The sequence below is a fragment of the Lepus europaeus genome, chromosome 15 (genome assembly GCF_033115175.1).
Source record: "Lepus europaeus isolate LE1 chromosome 15, mLepTim1.pri, whole genome shotgun sequence".
NCBI classification, from domain to species: Eukaryota; Metazoa; Chordata; class Mammalia; order Lagomorpha; family Leporidae; genus Lepus; species Lepus europaeus.
In genome coordinates, this window is record NC_084841.1 from 70,419,271 (window position 1) to 70,439,569 (window position 20,299).

General features: G+C 38.8%; 1 protein-coding gene across 14 annotated transcripts in view; it reads right to left on the reverse strand.

The window, feature by feature from the left end:
• Nucleotides 1–814: 814 nt before the first annotated feature.
• PPIP5K2 (diphosphoinositol pentakisphosphate kinase 2) overlaps nt 815–20,299 on the reverse strand; it is an 87,775-nt gene continuing 68,290 nt past the window's right edge. For 6 of the 14 annotated variants that reach the window (XM_062212336.1, XM_062212339.1, XM_062212333.1 and 3 more), the window contains 5 exons: nt 19,619–19,738; nt 18,648–18,710; nt 15,065–15,205; nt 8,759–8,884; nt 815–2,528 (listed from right to left, as the gene is read on the reverse strand). In XM_062212336.1, coding sequence (XP_062068320.1) covers nt 2,416–2,528; nt 8,759–8,884; nt 15,065–15,205; nt 18,648–18,710; nt 19,619–19,738 — 563 coding nt within the window. In that variant the 3' untranslated portion in view covers nt 815–2,415. Of the gene's footprint in view, nt 2,529–8,751; nt 8,885–15,064; nt 15,206–18,647; nt 18,711–19,618; nt 19,739–20,299 lie in introns of all 14 variants that reach the window. The other 8 variants (XM_062212346.1, XM_062212341.1, XM_062212345.1 and 5 more) reach the window with 3 other exon arrangements.

Below are 20,299 nucleotides of genomic sequence, written 5' to 3' on the forward strand. Positions count from 1 at the left end.
TCTCTCTCATAATTGCCTTTTTGCTCTATGTACAGACTAAGTGCACTGGTATGTGTTTCTGTGACTTCACAGTTTCCTTCCTGCCTGATATCTACTCAGGGAAAATGAGGTAGGATGTTCGGTACAGTTTTGTTCTTAATCCAAAATTGCTGTGAAAGCCCCCACATTTACCAATAGTTGAGAATGGACTGTGTAATTTATCAAAACCAGGGAAGCAAATCTGCCAGCACCAGGCTTTCAGGGTAAAGTCTGATTGGAGCTCAGATGTAGGGTTCTTTAAAGCTACAGGGAACGAATAGCGCTCGGTGGAGACTAACAAGTCAGGATGAGTGGACAGCTCCTCAAGCTTGGCTTTCTCACATCTGTCGGTTTAAGAATTGGACTGCAAGAAAAAACATCGCTGGTGTTTAAAACCCCAAACCTCCTCACCTTATGGGGTAAGAATCAGGGGAGAAAGACACTTCAAACATCCACAAAATAGTGACAATCAGAACGTCTTACTCTGATACAGCAGACTTTTTGTTTGTTTTGGAAAGGAATTCTAAGATTCTTGCAACTAGATCAGGCACACAACGGTACTGCTGAGTTTGGTGCCTACGGGGAAGTTACAGGTCTTGTTTTACAATGAAACCAGTAAGCTGTATTGCCCTTTCTAGTTTGGAAAGCAGTATATCGTTGTTAGATAGTAAACTTTCTTACTGGCCAAGATAAGTACTACTTAATATTAAAAGTTTCCCTCATTTTTTCTTCTTTGAAAGCGAAAAGGAAAGAGATAATGAGCGTATATAAAAATAATTTGCCATTTACATCATCCTCTGATTCTGGAAATAAAATATTTTAATTCAGTTCCACTTAAAAAATAAAAGTAGTTTCCTCACCCCAACAATGAGTACATTAACCAATTTTCACATACAGAAAACTTAAGTACATTCAGCTGTTTACTAGACATGTCTCCGTATAATACATTTACATTCAAGTGAAGTAGATGAACTTATTTAATTGTACATATTCCTGACTTTTCCATTTGGTACCTTTTGACACAACTAACACATAGTATTCTTATTTTCTAAAAACCAGTTCATATATGATGATTTAAGGTTAGAAGAGCCTCTTCTGGAGAATTGCAGCAGTTGTATTCATACTATGAGAATTCAATAATATTTCTAAACGTAAGCTTCAAGCTAAAGCTTTAGTAATTTAAATTATGTAACTTGCAATGCATGGGATTCTTAGCAGGTTGCTCTGTTTGGTTTATAGTTTAAGTCATTTCAAGTGATTTGCAAGTATTTGTGCAATGAGGGAAGAAAGCACCAAGGACAATAAATGTTTTTCATATCATAGATGAAATCACAACATAATATCTCAATTTGCTTTCAAAATTTAACATTTCAAAAGAGGATTAATTTCAAATGGTCAATCTTTAAGCCTTCTTAGTGAGATCAAGTGATAATATAAGAGATAAGAATGGAAATGGTAAAAAAAAAAAGATGCTATATATAATACCTACTAACTTAAAAGAATTCAGATTTCTGACACTGATGATTACCATTTTTGAGTAGAGTTTCTTATCTAAAAAGAACTCCGAAAATAAGTATATTTATAAACTTGTCATCTATATATCTAAAAAAGAAACTCAACAGGTGCCTTTTTTGCCAATATGAGGCAAAAATTTTCCTGATGAATAAAGCACCTCTTATGGTAAGGAAATATATAAAGAAAATATTTTCTACAAATTAATATACAAATTTATGTGCATAAAGGTATAGTTCTCCCAGCTGTATATGCAATATCTTAAATAACATACATTTACAAATTCAAAGCACAGATTTAAAAAATAACCTATGTGCTAATACTCCAGTCATTAAATATTGCAGCATATGTGTCACTGTAACAATTGAGACAAATTTTCTAATCTAAGTGGTCAATGAAGTCTCTTTGGGAATATACTTTGTATAAAGTCCCCAGTATGTAATATTGGCTGTCAATTTTTAACTTAAGCTAAAGGTCTTTAAAGCTAAGATGCAATCCCATGAAAATAAGTGTGTAAAGAGGCTGGCTCGTCATACTCTGCAGTACCTTGCAGGACTGGTGTGACAGTTTCAGGCCAGCTGGGCTTTTATGTTCCTTTTATTTACCATAGGAACATGGTAAACATCATAATGACACCACCAGACCTTTTTACTGCAGGTTCTGCTACTCACAGAATACTATAAACATTGGTTAGGACATTTCTAGAACGAGACAAAATATCCTTACGTGAACATAATCAAACAATTCCCTAGATGTGACAAAATTCTTACATAAATACAGATATGTATAAGAAAAAACATACATTGCTTGCCTTGACAGTTTTAAGTCAAGGTCTTTTTCTACTCAATTGTGATTTTTGTAAGCTTAAGAAGTTCTCTTTCATTTTCATTTCTTTTTCCCAACGCTTTTTTTGTGATCAGGCGTTTCTGTTTTGTTAGTTATACTCTTTCTTCGAGCTGAGGTATTGGGAACAACTGCAGTAGAAGGTCCACTGGTACCTGTACAAAAAAGGAGAAGTATGCTTAGATTTACACAAGTGACCCAAGTTCAAATAGCACTGACAAAATAATTCTTATTGCAATTGTGATGTAAATGAAACACTGTCAACATTCAATATAGCACTTTAACCTTTTACTTTTTAGAATTCAACACCAATATAAAAAAAAAGCAATGACAATGAGCTTTGTTCACAAAGTAAATTTTCTCATTTCATTCCACATTTTTCCTGGGAAATGAATTCATTACCATGGTTTTCATCTAGCATCCACTGTGCCAATGACTTGAGATTTACACTTTTGGCCCAGGCCTTTTCCCTTAGCTCAACATACGTATACATAACTGCCAACTGGAACTCTACAGGTATCTGGCAGGAAACAAACTTAGCATGCTTAAAAAACCGAACTCCCCATCTTCCCTGTGAACGTCTATTCCCTCTGGTATTTTTCTGCCTCACACTATCTAAAAGAAGTAGGTTAGAAAACTGGAAGTGTTCTGTGACTTAGAACTCATTATTCCATATCACACCAAAGTCAAAAAGCTGTTCCAGGTGGAGCTGTCCTTCTGGAGACGGAGTGGTGAGCTCTGGTCAGAGTAATTTTCTTTCTTTTTTTTTTTTTTAAGATTTATTTATTTATTTGAAAGTCAGAGTTACACAGAGAGGGGAGAGAGAGGGAGAGGGAGGGAGAGGGGGAGAGAGGGGGAGAGAGGGGGAGAGAGGGGGAGAGAGGGAGATCTTCCAACAGATGGTTAACTCCCCAATTGGCTGCAAAGGCTAGAGCTGCACTGACGGAAGCCAGGAGCCAGGAGCTTCTTCTGGGTCTCTCAAGTGGGTACAGGGGCCCAAGGACTTGGGCCATCTTCTACTGCTTTCCCAGGCCATAGCAGAGAGCTGGATCGGAACAGGAGCAGCCAGGACTAGAACCGGCACCCATATGGGATGCTGACTCTTCAAGCCAGGGTATTAACCTGCTGCGCCACAGTGCCGGCCCCTGGTCAGAGTAATTTTCCCATAGATAACAAGTATTCATGCTGCACAAATTAACCACCTGAAGACGCTGAAGTTAGGCAGGCAGCTTCTGGTCAGGAATTAGTTTCCCAGAAACTGGACTAAGGGAATGAGCTGCTTCTTTACAGCTTTAGCCTGTGCACACCTGCACACAGGATCCAACCTATACTACATGGGCCACTGAAAATTCTAACATAAACCAGTGTCACTAGCACGAAGGGCCAGGAGACAAGTACTGGGGCCATCATAACTGCTAGAAACTAAGAAAGAGAGAACTCTGAGCAACATTATTGCACATGCAAGGTAAACTTCAAGCAGTCCAGTTAAGGCTAAAAGAAGTTAGCTGAAATTTGAGCTGTCAGACACTTCAGGGGACATAGTTTTGCATTCTGAGTTTAGCCAAGATTAGGTCTTTGTTTTAAAAACAAACACATCAGACAATGGAAGAACACAACTGAAATAACAGAACCCAGAATTTCAATAATCTTGAGCTGAATCAAGTAACAGACATGAAGTTTAAAACACCAATTTTAACTGTGCCCCTGGACAAAGGAAATTATGTTTATGATGAATAAAAAGATAGGAAATTACTGTGAAAAATATAAAGAATTTGATAGAATGGCTAAAACTAAAGAATAAATGTTTGAAATGAAAGATCTAAAATTCAAAACCAGGTGGGTTTAATAGCAGAATAGAGAAGATCCCCAATTCTTTGTGCCCCTGCACTCATGTAGAAGACCTAGATGAGGCTGCTGGCTCCTGGCTCAGGTCTAGTCCAGATCTGGCCATTGCAGCCATTTGGGGAGGGAACCAGAGTTTGATGAAAGATTTCTCTCTGTAACTCTGCTTTTCAAATAAATAAATCTTAAAATAAAAAAATAAGAAATAATCAACCAGGATTATCACCAACAAAAGAAAAACATCTAAGCATTCCATAAACTGTTGAAAATCAAAGATTGAATAAAAAACGACCCAGTGCATACACAGAAACAATTCAAACTCACTAAGACTTCTCATCAGAAACAATGGTAACCAGAAGACAGCGAAATATCCTGAGACTCTCAGGAAAAAAAAAAAAAACTGTCTTCCCATCTTGCTTTATCCAGCAAAGTTACCATGTAAGAATGAAGGCAAAATACATTTTTCAGGTAGAATAAAATGGACAGACTTTGTTGCCAATAGATCTTTAGTGTAAGAAATGTTAAAAAAAAAATTTCAAGCTGGGATCTGGTGTGGTGTAGCAGCTAAAGCTGCCACCTGCAGGACTGGCATCCCATGTGGGCGCCAGTCTGTATCCTACCTACTACACTTCCAATCCAGCTCCTTGCAACCACACCTGGAAGACAGCATAAGACAGCCCAAGTCCTTGGGTCCCTGCACCCACGTGGGAGACCTGGAAGAAACTCCTAGTTCCTGGTTTCAGATCAGCCCAGTTCTGGCCACTGTGGTCATTTGGGGGAAGGAAGATAGCTCTGTCTCTCCTTCTCGTTGTAACTGTCTTTCAAATAAATAAAATCTTTAAAAGAAAAGAAATAAATTTCAAGCTGAAAGCAAGTAAAACCAAATAGAGGGGCCGGTTCTGTGGTTTTTAGCAGGTAAAGCCGCTGCCTGCAGTGCCAGCTTCCCATACGGGGGCCAGTTCGAGTCCCAGTTGCTCCACTTCCAAGCCAGCTCTCTGTTATGGCTTGGGAAAGCTGTGGAAAATGGCCCAGGTACTTGGGCCCCTGCACTTGCGTGGGAGACCTGGAAGAAGCTCTTGGCTCCTGATCAGCTCAGCTCCGGCTGTTGCAGCCATTTGGGGAGTGAACCAGCAGATGGAAGACTTTCTCTGCCTCTCTGTAACTCTTTCAAGTAAAATAAATAATGTTAAAAAAAAAAACAAAGAAATTAAATAGAAACACAAATTTTAAGGAAGAAGTGAAGAGCATTAAAACTGACACACATGTGGATATAGAACTTTATTTATTCCTTTTTTCATTTCATTTTTTTTTTTTTGACAGGCAGAGTGGACAGTAGTGGACAGTGAGAGAGAGACAGAGAGAAAGGTCTTCCTTTTCCGTTGGTTCACGCCCCAAAGGCCGCTGAGGCCGGCGCTGCGGCTGGCGCACCACGCTGATCCGAAGCCAGGAGCCAGGTGCTTCTCCTGGTCTCCTATGTGGGTGCGGGGCCCAAGCACTTGGGCCATCCTCCACTGCACTCCTGGGCCACAGCAGAGAGCTGGACTGGAAGTGGAGCAACTGGGACAGAATCCGGCGCCCTGACTGGGACTAGAACCCGGTGTGCCGGCACCACAGGCGGAGGATTACCCTATTGAGCCGCAGTGCCGGCTTTTTCATTTCTTTAAAATACACAGAACTGGAGACCAGGGTATTGAGTGCAGCAGGTTAAGCCACCACCTGCAATGCTAGCACCCCAAATCAGAGCACTGGTTTGAGTCCTGGCTACTCTGCTTCTGATCCAGCTTCCATCAGCCAGCAGTGGATGATGGTTCAAGTACCTGGGCCCCTGCTACCCCATGGGAGACCTGGATGGAGTTCTGGACTCTTGGCTTAGGTCTGACACAGCTCTGGCCATTCAGGCCATGTAGGGAGTCAATCAGTGGATGTAAGACTGAACCTGCACGTGCTCTTTCTCTGTCATTCTGCCTTTCAAATAAAAAATAAATCTTAAAAAAAATACTGTAGCACTATACTGCAGCCTTTATAATATATGTGGAAAAAATACATACAGGTAAGTATGTGATGGGAGGAGGAGCAGGCTAATGACCCTATATAGTTGCAAGGTTTACACATTTACTTCAAATGATACAAAATTAATTCTAATGGGACTTGAAATTAAGGATATATATTTAGGGCAATCAATAGAAGAAAAATGTAAGAAGGTATGACAAAAAGTCGATAAATTAAAATAAAATTTAAAAATACTGAATTAATGCAAATAAGGAAGGAAAGAATAGAGGAAAAATAATCAAGAGGAACAAACAGAAAATATAAAAAGTAGACATAACCATATATCTATGTGCATAAAACATATATCTAATTACAGCAATGGAACATATAAACACTGCAACTATTGGGCAGATATTGTTAGAAAGACTTTTTAAAAAGCCAAATATATGTTCTCCACAAAATATATCCACTTTAAATATAAAGACATGGGCTGATTAAAAGTAGACAAATAGCAAAAATGATACCACACACACAATAAGCCTAAGAAAGCTGGAGTAGCTATATTCACATCGGGAAGGAAGAAACAGCATTAAGACAAACACTAAAGTCCATGGTGATAAATGAGTTAATACATTGGAAAGACCTAACAACTCAGTATACAGGATGTGCCTAACAACAGAGCTCTAAAATCTGCAAAATAAAAATTTACCAAACTGTGGGAAAATCAGATAATTCTGTGGTTGCGAATTAAGTTGTTCTCTGTACAACTGAGAGAACTGGATGCCCTCCCTGTGCACGCCAACCCTGCTAAGTAAAAGAAAAACCAGTCAAGACATAGATTTGAGTATTATTAGCAACTCTACAAAGTGAGGAGAACTGTTTGCTTCTAGTACAGCATCAATAGCAGCTACCACCTAGTGAGGAGGATTTTTCCTATGTGCCAAGCACTTGATGTATGCTACTGTACTCATCTTTGAACATTTTATAAATGAAGTACTATTACCTTGCTTTTATAACTACAAGGATCAGAGAAATTAAGTAACTTACCCAAGATCCTAGCTAACTAGTAAGTAGCAGAGCTCAAATTCTGATGTAGGTCTCTCTGACTCCTAAAAACACTCAGAAAATGTCTGAAAGAACTAAAAGGAGGGAAATAATAAAAATATCCCCAATGAGATCACGGTCAAAGTCTTGGAGTTATACGGAATTAACTGAGGGAAAAAAGATACAGAATAAGAAAAAATAGAGAGAGTACAAAGTCCTTATCTGGAATAGGAAGGTAGGAAGAAAATTAGAAACAGAAAAATCAGAGAAATGGAACAAACACCAAAATACAGGAATGCTTTGGAAGTCAAGGTAAGGCAGCATTTCAGATCAACAACACAACTAACTGTGTCAAGAAGTTAAAACAGAAAAAAGCCAAAAAGAGAAGTTGAGCTTCACAGTCACAACATCAAGATGAAAACAGAGAAGTTAGAAAACTATAAGAGAAAAAATATTCATATAAAATGATGCCTTAGGTTCAATAGAAAATCAAAGGAAGACAAGAGTCTATAAGTCTGTGGGAAAAAGTGTGAATATGAAACACATTTTATTGGCCAGTGCCGTGGCTCAACAGGCTAATCCTCCGCCTTACGGCGCAGGCACACCGGGTTCTAGTCCCGGTCGGGGCACCGGATTCTATCCTGGTCACCCCTCTTCCAGGCCAGCTCTCTGCTATGGCCCGGGAAGGCAGTGGAGGATGGCCCAGGTCTTGGGCCCTGCACCCGCATGGGAGACCAGGAGAAGCACCTGGCTCCAGGCTTCGGATCAGCGCGATGCGCCGGCTGCAGCAGCCATTGGAGGGTGAACCAACGGCAAAAAGGAGGACCTTTCTCTCTGTCTCTCTCTCACTATCCACTCTGCCTGTCAAAAAAAAAAATAAAAAAAAAAAAAAAAAAAAAAGAAATACATTTTATTAACAGATACACTGGGAGGGGGAGACAACCAGGACAAAAAAAAAATTTATATCAATAGTCAACAATATATTTTTATTTATTTATTTTTTATTTTATTTTTGACAGGCAGAGTGGACAGTGAGAGAGAGAGAGACAGAGAGAAAGGTCTTCCTTTGCCGTTGGTTCACTCTCCAATGGCCACCACGGCCAGCGCGCTGCGGCCGGTGCACCGCGCTGATTCGAAGGCAGGAGCCAGGTGCTTCTCCTGGTCTCCCATGGGGTGCAGGGCCCAAGCACTTGGGCCATCCTCCACTGCACTCCTGGGTCATAGCAGAGAGCTGGCCAGGAAGAGGGGCAACCAGGACAGAATCCGGCGCCCTGACCGGGACTAGAACCTGGTGTGCCGGCGCTGCTAGGCAGATTAGCCTGTTGAGCCACGGCGCCGGCCAACAATATATTTTTAAGTCTTATTACCATTACTTTAGAAAACTCTAGAAGTACAATGATCTTACTAATTTACATTTAAAATTTTTTACATTCCATTTAAAAAGCAAGCTCTTATTATCACTCTAATTGTTGTGGCAAATTATAAACATATACACATACACACCCCTAACCTGGTTTGCTGCTTGCTTTAGTGCTCTTTAAGGTAGCTGGTGGTGTTGGGAGGATCTTTGCAGGTGTATATGTATTTAAAGATACTTTCCTTCTCATTGCTGGACTGGACCGTGAAGTTGCAGAGGCTAGAAAAAAGAAAACAATTAAAAACATGGCAGTTTAATAATTTCCTGCTAATTCTGTTTTAACATTATAGAAAATTCTTATGATAAAATTCAGCGGCTCTAAGAATACACATAATAACAGTAGAAAATAGAAAAGGCAAAGTTTGCAGAGTAATTTCAGCAAAATAATCTTATAAAAAGACAGTTCTTCCATGGTCTTAGCCAAATAGATAGTCTGTTTGTACTATTTGTAATAAGCATTTCAACAGTATACCCTAAAGGTATAGGGCAACCAGCTTCATTTTATCCTGCCCTGATAGAAACTGAGGTATTGAGGGTGTGGCATAAAGTTGATGCCAGTTTTTGAATGCCTGGTAATAGCCAGTAATCTTCATGTCAAAGAGTCTCAAATTGTTTTTCTCTCAAAAATAACAAATGGAGATTCAGGGATGGCTCATCTACAAATACAACGGTCTACTAAATGATCATATTTAAATATCAACTAGACTTTAAGTAATTAAATAAATGAGATCATCTTCCTATATTAGCCATCTGAGATTTCTCATCCCACAAAGGAGGAAATTTAAAAGGTGTTGCTCTCCATTCCTGCTTTCTAATCCAGGTGGACAGTCTGAGTATGAAAAGGGAAAAGGGGGAGAATGCTCAAGGATGGAGTATTCTGGAGAAGGACACGCTAAAATCAGGGCAGAGAGTGGATTAGGATTCTGAATTCCTAAATAAAGGGAGAGGGGAAGACCACAAAATTCAGATTTGCAATTTGGGGAGAGAATGGGACAGCAATATCAGTATGCTTTTGAAAAATCAAGGTAGCAGCCTGTAATGACAGATGTGGTTGTTCAGTGGTTGTTATCTGCAATGAATGACTATAAATGTCACCCGTAAGTGACAGGCAGACACTAGTGGAAATAAAATAAATGATGGAAAAGTCCTTGAAACATCTTAAAAGAATGCAGAAAAAGTTAATGGAAAATGGAGTTGAAAATTTTGATACAATAATTTTTTAAATCCATTTTTTTTTGAAAGATTTTATTTATCTGAAAGAGAGTTACAGAGAGAGGTAGAGACAGAGAAGTCTTCCATCTGCTGGTTCACTCCCTGGATGGCCGCAAGGGCTGGAGCAGCACCAATCCAAAGCCAGGAGCCAGGAGCTTCTTCTGGGTCTCCTATGTGGGTGCAGGGGCCCACGGACCTGGGCCATCTTCTACTGCTATCCCAGGCCATAGCAGAGAGCTGGATCCGAAGAGGAGCAGCCGGGAATAGAACCGGCACCCAAATGGGATGCCGGCACTGCAAGCCAGGGCTTTAACCTGCTGCGCAAGAGCACCGCTCCCAAATCCATTTTATTAATAATATACATTTTCCATGAACTTTTTGAAGACTCCTCCCGTATAGAGCACTATGTAATTACTTAACTCTTCCCTCCTTGTATACTTTTACTCTATTCCTGTTACTAATTTCTATCACTCACTTATCTTGATTAGGACTTTCCCTCTTTCTCCCTCAATCCAAAACAGCCAGGACCTCACTGTAAGCTACCTTGTAGTTACCACAAAATTCATCAATTTTTTCCTAGATGATGAAAAAACTTTCTGAATGACAGAGGATTAACAATATATTCTCCCTTATTATGAAAGCCACAAAATCAACATTATTCTATGTTTAAATTGTTCTTTGATTAGTCAGAGGATACGTATAAATCATGTAAATATGCCATAATTAATACATATTAATGCTGCAATCATCCTATCAAATACAAGATTCAGATTCTTCCGTCATAACTGGGACCCTATATTCTTTAATATTTATAAAGAATGAAAAAAGCAGAGGCTTTAGAAGACCTGAGTTTTAATCCTTCTTGACCACTAACTCACTAATTTCTTCAACTTCAAGCTTTTTTATTTACATATATTTTAAAGACTTATTTATTTAAAAGGCAGTTACAGAGAGGAGTAGAGACAGAGAGAGAGGTCTTTCATCCGCTGGTCCACTCCCCAAATGGCTGCAATTACCAGGGCTGGGCCAGCTAGGAGCTTCTTCTGGATCTCCCATGTGGGTACAAGGGCCCAAGCACTTGGGCCATCCTCTGCTGCTTTCCCAGGTGCATTAGCAGGGAGCAGGATCAGAAGTGGAGCAGCAAGGACTTGAACTGCTGCCCATATGGAATGCTGGTGCTGCAGGCCAAGGCTTAACTCGCTGCACCACAGTGCTGGTCCTAGCTTTTTTTATTTTGAGCAGCAAACTTCTCTCAAAGTCTTACATAAAATGGATCAAACTCTAGGTGAAGCACCAATGAAGGACATAAGCCCTAACTATTCAGAATCCTTGTATTACTCAATACAATTTTCAAAGACTCTTGGGAATCCAGTTTGAAGACTAGATTATGTTTTAGGTTTATCTATCTATTTCTTTCTTTCTTTCTTTTTTTTTTTTAAGATTTATTTATTTTTCACTTGAGAGTCAGATTTACAGAGAGAGGAGAGGCAGAGAGGGAGTCTTCCATTAAATGGTTCACTCCCCAAATGGCCATAATGGCCGGAACTGCACCGATCTGAAGTCAGGAGCCAGGAGCTTCTTCCAGGTCACCCACGCGGGTGCAGGGGCCCAAGGACTTGGGCCATCTTCTACTGCTTTCCCAGGCCATAGCAGAGAGCTGGATCGGAAGTGGAGCAGCTGGGACTAGAACCGGCGTCCATATGGGATGTCAGCGCTTCAGGCCAGGGTATTAACCTGCTGCGTTACAGTGCCGGCCCCAGGTTTATCCATTTCTATGAACTACATTAAGTTCACTTACTTTATCAAATAATTCTGTTAATAAACTAATGGCATAGGGAACAAGAGGAACTGGAGTCCCGTTTGTATCCACAGCATAGAAAAGAGCTAATTAGAACACCTGGAAAAGGAATCTAACATCTTTTGCTTAATACATTAATAAACTTCAAAAATGCACTCTTGTAGATGGAATGTCTATAGGTAAAATATCTTTTTGTCAATAATCCTGTCTAATACTCTTTTCAAACAAATAGATGTCATTGTTGCCGTTTCTGCTTTCAGATTTCATTGTGAATCTTCCTAAGTAGTACTGATATTTGCCTAAATCCTTATTTACTAATCGGAATCTTTCTTTAATCTCTATTTTTTATTTCAAATCCTACCTCAGAGAAGCAATGAAACATCAAGTATAAGAGAAAACGGGTGGGGCTGGTGCTGTGACGTAGCAGGTAAAGCTACAGCCGGCAATCCCGGCATCCCACAGGGCACGTGTTCAAGTCCTGGCTGCTCCACTTCCTATCCAGCTCTTTGCTACAGCCTGGGAAAGCAGTAGAAGATGGCCCAAGTCCGTGGGCCCCTACTCCCTGTGTTGGAGACCCAGAAGAAGCTCCTGGCTCCTGGCTTTGGATCGGTGCAGCTCTGGCTGTTGCGGCCAACTGGGGAGTGAACCAGCAGATGAAAGACCCCATTCTCTCTCTCTCTGCCTCTGTAACTCTGCCTTTCAAATAAATAAATGTTTTTTAAAAAATAAATAAAGTAAAAAAAGAGAAAAGGGGTGAACTAGAATTTCCTCAGATTCTGTACTGTCCATCTTATTATGTTACAGAAAACATAAAATGAGACAAACCTCCTGCATTTTCCTGACTTCGAGAAAGTCAGAAGCTTGCACAGGTTATTTCATTTGGAGTATTGTTATCAATTTGCAGAATCAGACACATCCATATGCAAACTGTAGAATTAAAACCCACTTCCCAAAGCCATCCCTAAAGTGAAATATTTGAGAACATGCATCAAGATACCTGCCCCCCTCCCCCATTAATGATTGAAAGCTGACCTCTGTTATCAGAAATTAAAGAAAAGGGCAAGGTCACTACACTGCAGAAATGCAGGGGACACCAGGTGGATAAAATACAATGTGACTAGTGCTCTTTAGAATTAGACACGGTAGTAGCCCAAGAAAGGAAACAAAATAATAGCAACATGTAAGAGAGGCATTCACTCCTGAAAACCACAGTATCTCATTTTATTTTATTATTTATTATTTTTAATTTGTATTTATTTATTTGAAAGGCAGAGAGACAGAAAGACACAGTGAGAGGTCTCCCACCTGCTGGGTCATTTCCTAAATGCCTTTACAATATCTTAAGCCAGACAAGGCCAAAGCCAGGAGCTGGGAACTCCAGGGCTCCCACCTGGATGGCAGGGCCCAGCTACTTGAGCCATCACCTGCTGCCTCCTAGGGTGCATATAACAGGAAACTGAGATGGGGAGTGGAGCTGCTACTTGAACACAGGGATTCTGATACGGGATACAGGCACTTGTAGTGGAGTCTTAACATTTATGAGAAACACATGCCCCTCACATTTTATTTCTGATGAAAGCTATGCCAAGAAAATTTGTCCCTTTTCTAAGATATGACTAGAATAGCTAGATTCTTAGCTCTAACCACAGCATTCACTCCCAAAACTAAAACTTTCCAAACTGGAAATTCTAGCATGCTGAGGGATCATACAGAGCTGAAAATGACAACTGCCAGCCAAGTTCTCACACCTTAAGAAACTGACATCCCTCAGAATACTGTCACATGATGTTTTAATGTGTCACCAAGAAAGTGTTTTTTTGAGAGAGTGTGTTTTGGAAAATCTGGGTTACATACCTATGTTTACAAAGGAACTGTAGCCTTCTATTTATTAATATAATACCACTCCAAATAGAGATGGGATATAATAAACAGCTTTCAAAATAGCCATATACTCCTTCACATACAAATTAATCTCTTCAGAGTACACTCTAAGGTATACATTTGAAATTCTGCTGTCCTAATGTGCTCTCTTCAGTAAAGTTAACGACAAGTACCCCAATGGGGTGACAGGACGGACATGGGTGGATGTGTAGATTAATGTGGATTGATATTTTGTAATTTTTAAAAGTTTGTTACAGGGTCTGGCATTGTGGTGCAGTGGGTAACACCACTGCCTGTGACGCGGGTATCCCATATGGGTGTTAGTTCATGTCCCAGCTGCTTCACTTCCAATCCAGATCCCTGCTAAAGGTATAGGAAAATATCTGAAGATGGCCCAAATGTTTGGCCCCTGCCACCCATATGGGAGACCTGGAAGAAGCCCCTGGCTCTTGGCTCTGGTCTGGCCCAGCCCTGGCTGTTGTGGCCATCTGGGGAGTGAACCAGCAGATGCAAGATCTCTCCCTCTCTGACTTTCAAATAAATAAGTAAAAAATTGTTATAAGGGGCTGGCATGTGGCACAGTGGTTAAGTCACCGTCTATAATGCTAGCATCCCATACAAACTTCAGTTTGAGTCTTGGCTGCTCCACTTCTGATTGAGTTCCCTGTTAGTGAATCTGGGAAAGTGCTTGGGCCCATGTCACTCATGTGGGAGATCTGAATGGAGGTCTAGGTTCCTGGTTTCAGCCTGGCCCAGCTCTGGCTGTTGTGGTCACCTGGGAGTGAACCAGCAGATGGAACACTGATCAATTGATCTCTCCCTCCTCTCTCTCTAATTTTGCCTTTCCAATACATACATTAAATATCTTTTTTGGGGGCAGGCACTGTGGCATAGCAGGTAAAGCTGCTGCTTGCCATGTTGGCATCCCATATGGGCACCAGTTTGAGTCCCGGCTGCTTTACTTCTGACCCAGTTTTCTGCTATGGCCTGGGAAAGCAGTAGAAGATGGCCCAAGTTCTTGGGATCCTGCACCCATGTGGGAGACCCCAAGGAAGCTCCTAGCTCTGGATCAGCCCAGCTCCAGCCATTGTGGCCGATTAGGGAGTGAACCAGAGGATGGAAGACCTCTCTCTCTCTGCCTCTCCTCTCTCTTTCAAATAAGTAAATAAATCTTTTTTTAAAAAAATCTTTTCTTTTTAAAAAGCTTGTTGCAAATATGGTTTTAAAAAATGACCATGAATCCATGTTATGCTGTTGGCTTCTATGGCTGGGTCTTAAGATTTTTTTTTTCCTTTTTTATAAGAAAAAAGGTATTGGAGTGGGAGTTAAGAAAAGTGACACATCACACATTACACCACACAGTGCTTAATAATATCTTTCTATACCAGGTTCTCTGTTAAAATTCTATTTACTACCACTGCTTCAGTTTATATTTTTATAATTCTTGCTATACACAGGTAATATCTATTGCAGAATAGTTATATAATAATGAAGGTAAATTTTCCTACAAATTTCAGGGATCTTCCGTGGAACATCACTTGATGGAGAAGCAATGGAAGCAAGAAATTCATCCACTTGCTTTAAAGACAGGGCATTGTGAAGAGTTTCTAGAGGACAAATAGATGGCACCATGGAATACAATTCAAAGCCTGGAAGAGAAGAAAACAAAAATGAAAAAGAAATGTTGGATATTTAAAGGATCAACAATTAAGAAGAGAAGAAGACCACTGCTTAGTTGTGGAAAGTTTAGATCTTCTCATCACTCTCTCTCACATGCAAACACACAAGATCTCTGAAGTCATGACACCAGATGCTATGCAACATGGAGTGGAGACAAGATGGAACAAAGGCTTCATTTAAACGTAACCATACCATAGAGCATGCACGCAATTTTATTCTGTATTGAAAAAAATCTAATAACACTTAAACAAGAAAACCTGCAGGGATGGAGGATCAAAAAATTTGCAATGTTTCAATTTTTTGTTTCTAAAAGTCAAGAGAATTCAACAACTGAATGAGCAGACGCTCTGATTTGCTCCTGATACCAGGATACTAAAGTAAACTTCTTGTCAAAAAACAAGTATATAGATGTTGTGAAGAGTAATTTTAAATGCTTTTCTAGACATGCCAAGGCCAACAATATTCTCTAGCGTGATCCTCAAACAACATTCATTCACTTATGCTGGAATTAAAATTCTAAAGCAAATTTCACCTACCTTTATGAAATTAACAGAATAATTCTATAATTGGAAATCACTGACTGAGTAAAGTGAGGCCAAGTAAAATGTAATACAAAATACAAAACATTCATATTTAACAATGGCACAGAAATACAAAAATCTTATGAAGCAATCATGCAGATATACATTAATAGCATCAGTGAAACAAAAGCTCATCAATACCAGTTCACTTATTAACAAATACATAGGATACAGATTATTCACTCTTTTAACAAGAAAATTGCTTGTTTTCTTAAACTTTGAATGAATAGCTTTTAAAATTGCTTTCATATACTGCTAAAAATAACAAACCTTTCTATATCTATACTTCTGAAAATTCAAAGTAACTCTCCTCCAAGAAAATACTTTCCATAATTAATTTTTTATAAAAAGTCCCATGTCATTAATTAAAATCAGTTAGGTTGTAAAACTTTTTGCTTCAACAGGCATATGCTCATTTTTAATTAAGTGATATTTGATTTGCTGAAATTTGGGGAGAGAATATTGACCTGCTGGAATTCTCAGTCAGAATAGGAAAATGTCCAGATAAAAGGGAATCTAATCTTCCTATGGACGAAAAATCATAGGATTTACAAAACTTACACATTATTGATCTTCAAGTGCAAAACAAAGCATGACAGAACGTTACACATACTTTTTAAAAAACAAAACAGAAATCTGATAGTACCATAACAGCAGATAAAGCACCTAAATTAAGCACTAAAGAAATTAGGCTTGGACAACTGTTAACATTTTTTTTAAAAAGTACACGATTCATGCAAATGAGCGCAAACCCTTTCTTTGCATTACACTAAACAATATCTTGTTCTTTTCTCCTTTCCTTAGGAAGTCTACATATTTTTGGTAACAATTATTTTCTTCCATTTGCCTGCTAGACCCTGTAACAGGCAAATGATAATATAATCAAGTTCCTCCAGACTCTCCTGTTTTCCACCTATCTTCAGTGAGCTTTTCCTTTAATGCACAATGAAAGGGTTAGCGCAGCAATTTAAAAAGCCACCCTGCTGACGGGTTTAGAAGCTATAAGAACATACCACTGGAGCCTAGAAATTCCACAGAGGAAACGGACCAGCACCTATAGAGGTGTAGGTGTTCTGCACAGAGGCCCAGAAAACAAGGTAAAGCACTGTCAGAAGGTACTTGTCTCACCATGTTCCTCCAACTAAAGATGAAGGGTGGGGTAAGTCCAGGATGTGGGTTAAAGATGGAAATAACATGGAAGTTAGGGGAAATAAAAGTGAAAGGAAGGGTCAAATGACAATTCATAGGACAGATAAGACAACAGCATTAAAAAAAGAAGAAACCTTGAGAACCCAAAAGAAACATTTATAGAATTGAAAGGAATGCATTTTAAATGCATTAGGTTGTAAAATGTGTGAGAAATCTATACATTTTTTTAAAAAGCCTAAACCAAAGGAAGATAAAAATATTCTATTTTCTTTAAATCTGACAAAAGGATTTTCTTTAAATATTAATCTCAAACAGAGTTCTCCTAGATTAGAAACCTTTAATATTAGCTTCAAACACACAAGCATTTGGTATAAAAACTATAGTTTTAAACCTGCAATGTCTCTTCTCAGAATTTTGTCACTTCTGTGTTTCTTGTGACTTCTGTTTTTCTTCTAAGATGTTCCTGCGCATGATGTTTCTTTAGAAGCTGCAGCTGTATTAAATAAGATCTGTGTCTTCAAAAAGTAGCATTTAAACAGCTACAATGGAGGGAAAGCACATTAAGCTTTAATGCTAAATTTCCACTTGTTGAGGATGAGAACTCACTCCACCTTCAAGAAGTATGAGTGCACTGTTGCCTAAATGTGTTGTTAAAGGATCCGCAAGGGGAAGAAGGACCATAAACTTGTAATAAATCCTTTAGTTTCATGAAAGTTTCCATTTGTGAAAGACTTATTTGTAATTAAAAAGAAAATGAAAAAAAGTTTCAGGAATAAAAGTATCTTCATTCCAAATAAAAGTAAAAACCTATCCATTTTCTTATAAATTAATTGATCCTAAATTATTTAAAAAGGTTGGTAAATATTCCACCTAGCCCCATAAAATCAAGAGTTACGTAAGAAGTTGTAATTCTGCAACAATGCAATTTATAAATAATGGGAAATACTTTCCCATTTATTCTCAAAAATTGAATTTAACTGAATTGGGTTCCAGATTTTAACTTAGTCTTCCTTTTGTTAGGTGTTCTCCAAATTTTAAGAAAAGTCAGTGGTCACAAAAGGAATTGGCCACTTGATAACGGCAAACCATGTTGCCACACGAGGACAAAGTGATTGCTGGACAGAGCTTTCAGAGTGCTCCAGATCAAGCTGGGTTTTCCGTTAGACAAAGAGACAGGGATAAATGACATCGCACAGTCAACTCCTCCATCATCTGGATTCCCAGAACATTTCAAAGACACATCTCCTTTGGCTACTGGATGAGTTACTTTGTATTTCTGCTAAAGATCTCAACAACCAGGTGTTCAGAAAAGGAATTTGGAAGAAAAAAAAATTAGAATTATTAAGAGCAAGTTAAAGAATACTAATTATAGTATTTTAAAAGTTTGTATGGACTGATCACTAGAGCAATCAGAATTTTCAGTTGTTAAGTTAGGATTACAAACTCATCATCACTGTGGTCATTTAAATATTTGACGAGTATGCTAAATCATTGTGTAGACTGCAGTTGAAAAAAGGAGCCAGACAGTATCAGTTATTTGGGTGAACAACAAATTTTAATTATATGCCAATTGAAATTAAGGGCAGAGAAATGAATGATTTTGAACACCCCACATTTTGAAATAAAAGAAAAATAAGGGAAGAAGCAGGAGAGTATCTTTTAAAATAAAAGCAAAACGTACCATTGGTTGGGTGTCGAGCAAATGAGATAGAAAACCTTTTAACAGCAGAACCGCGTGTGGCGTCTGAGAAAGAGAAAAACAGGTACCTGAAATTCGTAACAGCTACCAAAAGAAGAACACTTAAAAAAAGAGGGGAAGAACAAACACATGACGAGGTTAGAATCAGGTGACATGCAGAAGGAACAATGAGAGAAGGTAATAAGCCAAATCCTGGTTAAGAGAGGGGAATCGGCTTGATGAGAGAGGCTCAATGTTTCATGAAAGAAAAGAAAAGCAGGATGAGCTGGCAATTCTGGTCAATCCATGTGTTACTAATGATGGAAATCTGTGAATATCAGCAACGGTTTTTAGATAATGCTGCCCTGAAAGAACTAAAAACACTCTTCTCAACTAAAGGACAAGATTCCATAAGCCTTAACTCAAAAAAGATTTTGAATTTCAATACTAGGAATATCAAAACTAGGAATATCAAAACAATATGGAGAGGATCTCTCCCAGCAAGGGATCCTAAAATATTCTCATCCTACATTTATTTTTATAAAACATTTATTTTTATAAAAACTACTGCCAACGTGATATTTTCCTCTACTTATAAGCATTCTATTCACTTTAATTAGTTCAACATCAGTGAGTAAAATAAGGATTAAAAATGAAAAAAAAAAAAAGATCAAATAAAATTTATTCTTTAGAATATATACTGTCAACTACCTAAAAGACTATACACAAGACAGTTCTAAACTTTCCATTTTGACAAGCTATTGATTGTACAGGTATTTCAAGTCTAACTGCAATGTGGGATGAAACATGGATCCAAGCTGTGGATAACAAACAGCACTGATGGTCATTTAGGCAAAGAGTATTAGGATTCCACTTGAATCAGTCACTGGCCTTAGACTTGCCTTTGAGAAACACTGCTCATGGGTGTGTGCAGGGGTAGAGATATGCATCTGTGTGTGCATGTGTGCACATACCATCTATGCAGCCAGAAGAGGTCAGCTTTTTACGATGAGTACGAGCATAATCCTGTAGGTTAGGTGCGCTTGAAGAACCCCCGAGCACCGTGGTGCTAAACAGGCCCGCACAGTGAGACCCTGATGGGAGTTAGAGAAAATACATACAACAACGGGTGTTCTTCCGTTCACATTGGGAATTCATGCAGCATGCAATTAACATGGCTCTTACCACACATAAGGTAGCCTTTGGCAGTGCCTTGGGCAGGCTCACAATATGCTTGTAATGTCCTAGTGATACCAATTTTAACACAATGCTTCTAATCATCACCACAATTTATTATATGCACAAATAGTGTAATTTAACACTGGATAAAATGTAATCCTTCAGAAAAAATAATATGCCCACACAATAGACATCTACATCCTAAAAGTATTAAAAACACTACCATAAACATTTATTTAGGACAAGAGGATGCTGTTAATCAGTTTGTAACAGCAGGCTAAAGCACCTCTCTGAGAACAAATTAAGTTACAGTGCATCAATAGTTTGAATGTATGATTGTTAATGAGGAATCTTTTCTGATGTAACCTAAATTAAGAACTGTCTTAGAAAAAAAGACAGGCAAAATATAACAAAAGTTACTTATTTGTGAAAAAAACAGGTAAAATAACTCCTTTTTGGTCACTCAGGCTCAGGTC